The sequence below is a fragment of the Rhinopithecus bieti genome, unplaced genomic scaffold (assembly GCF_001698545.2).
Source record: "Rhinopithecus bieti isolate Rb0 unplaced genomic scaffold, ASM169854v2 scaffold_13317, whole genome shotgun sequence".
NCBI lineage: Eukaryota > Metazoa > Chordata > Mammalia > Primates > Cercopithecidae > Rhinopithecus > Rhinopithecus bieti.
Genome location: NW_016807516.1, coordinates 192,688 through 199,120, shown reverse-complemented (window position 1 = coordinate 199,120; position 6,433 = coordinate 192,688). Strand labels below are relative to the sequence as shown.

General features: G+C 46.8%; 1 gene segment (V, D, J or C); it reads left to right on the top strand.

Annotated features, from left to right (window-relative positions):
- Nucleotides 1–5,385: 5,385 nt before the first annotated feature.
- Nucleotides 5,386–6,200, top strand: LOC108536066 (Ig lambda chain V-VI region WLT-like). The segment is given in 2 exon segments: nucleotides 5,386–5,580; nucleotides 5,706–6,200. Coding segments are annotated over 2 exon segments (450 nt in total).
- Nucleotides 6,201–6,433: the final 233 nt, after the last annotated feature.

Genomic DNA, 6,433 nt, shown 5'->3' with positions numbered 1-6,433 from the left:
CTCAAACTCTGGTGCTGGCATCAATGTACCAAGGGGTGGGCTCTATCCTATTCATACACAGTGTGTCCCTTCTCCAAATCCTCCCATGAGGGCCAATTGCCTCCGAGTCCCATTGGGACACACCGATACCTCAAGCATCATATACACAAAACCAAGTTCAGCATCTTTCCCCAACCTGCTCCTCTGTCCCCTGCAGTCACCTTGCTGTCCTGGGAGTCATTTCTCATCCTGTCCTCACTTCTTCCTCCAGACAAACACCAGATTTCCTCACTGTGTTCCCCAGTGTCTCTGGACTCCATTCACTTCTCTCATCCTCATCACCTCTGCCCTGGTTCAGATCACTCCCAGCTTCATCTGCCCTGATTGAACTAATCCAGTAAGAATTTGTTGAGTTCTGTTATGTAACTGAGCTGCCTCCGATACAGGAGGTAGAAAGAAATTATTTAGGCAGATAATGAGGGTAAAAGAGTACTCAGCAAAGCTTCCCTTCTAACAAAAAGCAGCCCCCCAATTTTTTTCTAACAAAGAGCAGCCTGAAAAATCAAGCTGCAACATAGATAAACAAGTTGGAAGCTTGCACGGCTGAATGCTGGCAGCTGTGCCAATAGAAAGGGGCTACCTGGGAACCTGGCATACCAAACATGGAGGTTCTATGTCCCTTTTTTTTGGTTACCATGTGTGCAATAAAGAAATGGGCAACATGGCACCAGCCAAGCAGAGAATCCATCTGCATAATGAAAGATTAGGGTGGGGGCATAAATCAGACACTACCTCCTCAAGCTCATCTGTAAAACAGCCTGCTTGTCACTGTGGACCTGCAACCCATTCAGGATCCCTCTCTGTGTAGGAGAGAGCTCTTCTCTTTCTTTCGCCTATTGAACCTCCACGCTTAACCTCACTCTTCGTATGTCTGCATCCTTGATTTCCTCTGTGTGAGACAACAAACCTCAAGTATCACCCCAGACAAATAAGCCTGCTTCACCTCCACAACAGAGAACCCAACATCAGCATCTAAAACCGGAGAAGTTTATTTTCCCCTCATTTATCACTCTTGATGTAAATGAGTTGCTAAAGTCTGTTAGACGAACCCATTCTGGGACTCAGGTTCCTCCCACCTTGTAGCTCTGCCATCCCCACAACGGGATTGGCAAGCTATCTGTAAAGTATCAGATAGCCAATGTTATTTTTTTTTGAGACAGGGTCTCACTCTGCCAACAAGGTTGGAGTGCAGTGGCGATCACAGCTCACTGCAGCCCCAACCTCTCAGGTTCAAGTGGTATTTCCACCCCAGCCTCCTGAGTAGCTGGAACTCCAGGTGCATGCCATCATGCCTGGCTAATATTTTGTAGAGAAAAGGTTTGGCTATGTTGCCCAGGCTGGTCTTGAACTCCTGGACTCAAGTGAGCCATCCACCTCAGCCTTCCAAAGTGCTGGGATTATGGCAGTGAGCCACCACACCCGGTCCAGATAGTCAATATTGTAGACTTAGCCATGAAAATTTCTGTCACAACCACTCAACTCTGTCACTGTAACAAAAAAGTAACCACAGACAATAGGTAAATGAATGCATGTGGCTGTGTTGCAACCAAACTTTATTTTAAAAAGAGATGGCCAGCCAGTATAGGTTCACATGCAAAGTTTGCCAGTCTTTGCCCTAGAGAATAATCCTTATCTTCATAGATAAAACTGTTTCCCATCATCCTGATTACATTCAAGACAAACTGAAAAAGAGGGAAATGGGGCAAGTAGCTCCATTTTGATATGGAAGTGTGAAAGTTACACCCATCACATCTACTCACATTTCACCGGCTAGAACCTAGTCACATAGCCACACCTAGTTGCAAGGGAAGCTGGGAAATGCAGTCTCTGGCTAGGCAGTCCTGTGCCCTCATAAGCTTCAGGGGATTCTAGTAGAAAAGGAAGAAGAAGTTGAACAGTGGGGGACCGTTAATTGTCTTGACTATGGTCTCCAAGTCTAAAGTCCTGGCCAGCTCCTCTCTACATTTGCCAAGGCACTGTTTCCCCTTTGTCCATCCAGTAGGATTGATCTTTCAAGAGTGCGAACATAATCATGTTGCTCCTGTGCCCAAGAGCCATCAATGGCTCACTTTGACTTCTGAAATAATAGAGTCAGTCAACCAACACTTGTTAAGTTCTGTTGTGTGCAAGATAATATGCCATGGAATGAGGTCTCACTGGTGAAACAAACAAAATACGCAGTTCATGTTTTCATGGAATTTTCAATCTAATGGAAGCTAAGTACAAGCTTCCTTCATTTAGCCCACAAGGTCTTCAATGACTTGAACACTCCCTCAGGCTAACCCCATCTCCACCCAGACCAATATTCATCCTCCACAAAACACCATATTTCATCCTACCTCGGGGCCTCTGCACATATTTACTCCTATATGGTATGCTATCCCTCAACCTATCCCCTATCCATCACCCAGCTAATACCTGTGCCTTCTTTAAGAGCCAACTCAAGCATCATTTTTTGTTAGAAGCCTCCCTGGCCATTCCTTCTCTGGGTCAGGTGTCCTTTCTGGGCTCCCAAAATCTGTCTTCTTCCCCCAGAACTTTATTGATCACTCAGGGCTGGAATCATCTGTTTTCCAAATAGCCTACAGGTCCCTCATCAATATAGGACTCTGCCTCATTCACTTTGTACCTCTAGTGCTTTGCAGTATGGCTTATAAAGAGGAGGGGCTTTAATAAATTTTGGAAGACAGGAAGGAAGGGAGGAAGGAAGGAGGGAGGAAGAGAAAGAAGGAAGAGAGGAGAGAGGGTGGCAGGATTTAAATACACTCTGGGCCCCAAAGCCTCTCACTTCACATCTGGCCACAGTCCCTGAATTTTTACCTTTAGGAAGAAGAAATTAATGAAGTCTCTACTGACATTCTAAAGTCCCTTCATTTTTAACTTAGCCAAGCTCTCACCACACCGCACTTCACTGCTGGAAGCCAGAGAAGCAGTTATTCCTACAGAGTCCCCCCCACCCCTCCGGTGCTCTTAGGATCCAGAGACTCCCAGAAGCCTGACATCTGGGCATGTTTACATCTGGGAGACATCTAGGGTCTGCCCAGGCTGCTTTGAGTCCAAGCTGACCTGTAAAATAATATAGCAATATAATTTATGAAGATAAATGTAAACATTTTATGGCATGTATGTAACTGGAATCCATATTATATCTTTGAGCACTAGGAAAGGCTCAGGCTGAGAACAGGAGCTTTGTGTAGTCTGTGGGGGAATTAATGGAGGTGGACTTTGGAGGGAGAGCAGGTATGAGAGGTTCTGAGCTGTATGTCATATGCTCCAATCAGGCAGTCTCAGAGCTCCCAGTTTTGGTTCTCTGGTACACAACGGGAGAGAAAGCTAAAGCTACTGTACATACTGCGATGGGACTCATTGATGCCCTAGCCCAGGGCAGGAAGCATGCATCAGCACAGTCCATCAGGGGTAGAAAGCGCGGCCCGAGGAAAGCTCTTACCTGGTTGAGCAGCATCCTTATGATCTACAGGGGTATCTGCTCTCTGCTTCTTCCTGCCTTGTGATGGGCTCCCAGGCCCTGATGTCTTTCCCAATATGCAGCTTATTAATTGCTACATTTGACACTGGCTTCTAATTGACACCCAGAACGTTCCCAAGAACAAAAGTTATTCTGACCCTCTGTGATTTAGAAAGTCTCAGATAATGTGCAGGGTGGCTCCTCAAAGTGGGCAGTTCCATGGACACTGCTGCTGATTATTGCGAGTTATTAAAAGGAACAGAGTCAGTCCCCCAGCCTGGCAGTGCTGCTCTACAGGCACCCTCAGCCCTGGTCTCCGCACTGCACCGACTGGACACAGTTTACAGGATTGAGTCAGTGGGACACCCTCTTCCTTTACACTCCCAGTCATGGGCTCAGATTCTGCAGTTGTCTCACTGCTTGAGGGAGGAGCCTGCATCAATCACCCTCAAAGAAGACATGAAGTTATTTCACCTGTAAAGGTAAGAAACTGCAACACTGGATGCAGGCTTGGGGAAGACGAGGTTTGTGAGGATGTTGAGAATTCATGCAGCTCATCCTTCAGCCCTGTAGCTTTCCAGAGAAGTGTATAATGGGGGTCACTTAGGCATGTGAGTAACTGATTTGGTGAAAGATGCCACTTCAGATCAAAAGTGCATTTCCCCTTCCCCAAGTTACCAGCAACACTGAAATATACTTGACTAACTTTATAGAGAAAGATTAAGAGACAGGATGAGAGAGACGTAAGGCCTCAGGAATATTTTAACCAATAGAAAGCAGCCTGCTGGAGGATGCATTTCCAATATGATTAGACTGATTGAAAACCTTGAAACTAAACACTTCCAAAGGTTTTAGTTGAAACTAAACCAACAAACCAAAAGCAGACACTGTTTCAGATCTATTGAAAATCCTCAAGATAGTCTCATAATACAATATTTGAAATAGGACACAATTCAAAGAAACACTTGTTATATCAAGAAGTAGAAAAATCACCACTTGAATGAGAAAAGGCAATCCAGACATTAACACTGAGATGATTTAGGGCTGAAAGTACATGACAGATATATTGAAATCAGTCACCATAAAATCCTGTTGATGAGCAATTTCAGGTATTCTTGAAACAAATGAAAAAGGATAAATTTTCAGAAAAAATAGAAGTCATAAAATCAAACTAAATACAAACAAAAATAAATAAAAATAAAATAAACAAAAAATAAAAAAAAAAACTCTCTGCAGAGACTCAAAAACAAGTAACTACGAAACTAAAATCCAAGCATTAGAGAAGATACCTACCAGTGTTAACTAGAGAAGCACAAGCAGTAGTTGTCACAGCCCTGCAGGGCGAGCAATGGATCTGCTCAGAGGTGAGAGGCCTGAAAGAAACTCCTGGTGTCTCTGATGGTGAAATCTGGCCCCTAATCCTAGGGTTCCTCCCCCTTCGTGCTCCGAGGGCTAGACCTTTCAGTGACGGGCTCCCAACCTCACCCCATGTGGCCTCTCCAGAAGGCAGAGCCCATTCTCGCTGATACTCCCCACCTCCAGTAACACAAAGTGAAAGAGACTGTCTTAACCAGAGTACTGTGCCTTGGCCTATCTGAACATATTTCAGTGAGCATAGGATGCTGAGCAGAGGCCCCCTGGACAGTGGCTGGAATTGGGAGCAGTGCAGGATGGAAGGTCAGGGGCACTGAGCACCTGCACCTGCCCGGGGTGGACATGACTGCCGTATCCACCAGAGGGCGCTGTGGTCTAAGCAACTAACCAGAGCTCCCCAGATCCTCTGCTGTTTTCCCTCCACCTGCTGGTGTTTCTGTGCCCTCCAGATGGTGTTGCTCCCCCCCCTTGTACAACCTTTCCACTTTTCAGTCACAACCTTGTCTGGGGTCAAAGGAGGGGGTTGTGCAACCTCCAGAAAGGGAGAAATTTGCATGGAGCCCTCCCACTCTGAGGATATGAGTGACAGATAAGAAGGGCTGGTGGGCTCAGTCCTGGCTGGGGCTCAGGAAGCAGAGCCTGGAGCGTCTCCATCATGGCCTGGGTTCCACTACTCCTCACCCTCCTCGCTCACTGCACAGGTGGCTTCCTGCAGGGAATTCAGGGAGGGCTCCTGGATGTCACCTGGGCTGATGATCTGTTCCTCCTGCCTGGGAACCAGTCCTCATCTCTCCCCGCTGATCTCTATGTCGCTCTCTTCTTGCAGGCTCTTGGGCCAACTTTATGCTGACTCAGCCCCACTCTGTGTCTGGGTCTGTGGGACAGAAAGTCGTCATCTCCTGCACCCGCAGCAGTGGCAGCATTGGGAGCTACTACGTGCAGTGGTACCAGCAGCGCCCGGGCAGTGCCCCCACCACTGTGATCTATGATGATAACGAAAGACCCTCTGGGGTCCCTGATCGGTTCTCTGGCTCCATTGACAGCTCCTCCAACTCTGCCTCCCTCACCATCTCTGGGCTGGAGACTGAGGACGAGGCTGACTACTACTGTCAGTCTTATGATAGCAGCAGTTATCACACAGTGCTCCAGACCCATGGGGAAGTGAGACAGAAACTCCTTAGAGTATCTCTACCTGGGCCAGCCTCATCCTGTCTCCACTGGGGAGGGTAGCTCTCCTTTCTCTCCTGCCTAAGTGCTTGAGGTGAACTTAGCTTATGACTTCCTCTTTTCCTTTTCAGAATACCAATCTGTTCTTCCACACCTTGATGGCTGGTTTTCTGATATGTGCATGATCAATTGTGGGATAAATGTAGTTTATAACAGGGTCTCTGAGCCACACCATTATGGATGTTCTGGTTGGGGTCTGCCTTGTACAGCATAAGATATTCAGTTGCATCTCTGGTCTCTACCTTTAGATACTATTAACACCCTCCCCTCATTGATGACAACAAGACTGTCTTGAGACACTACCACATGTCCCATGCTTTGGGACAA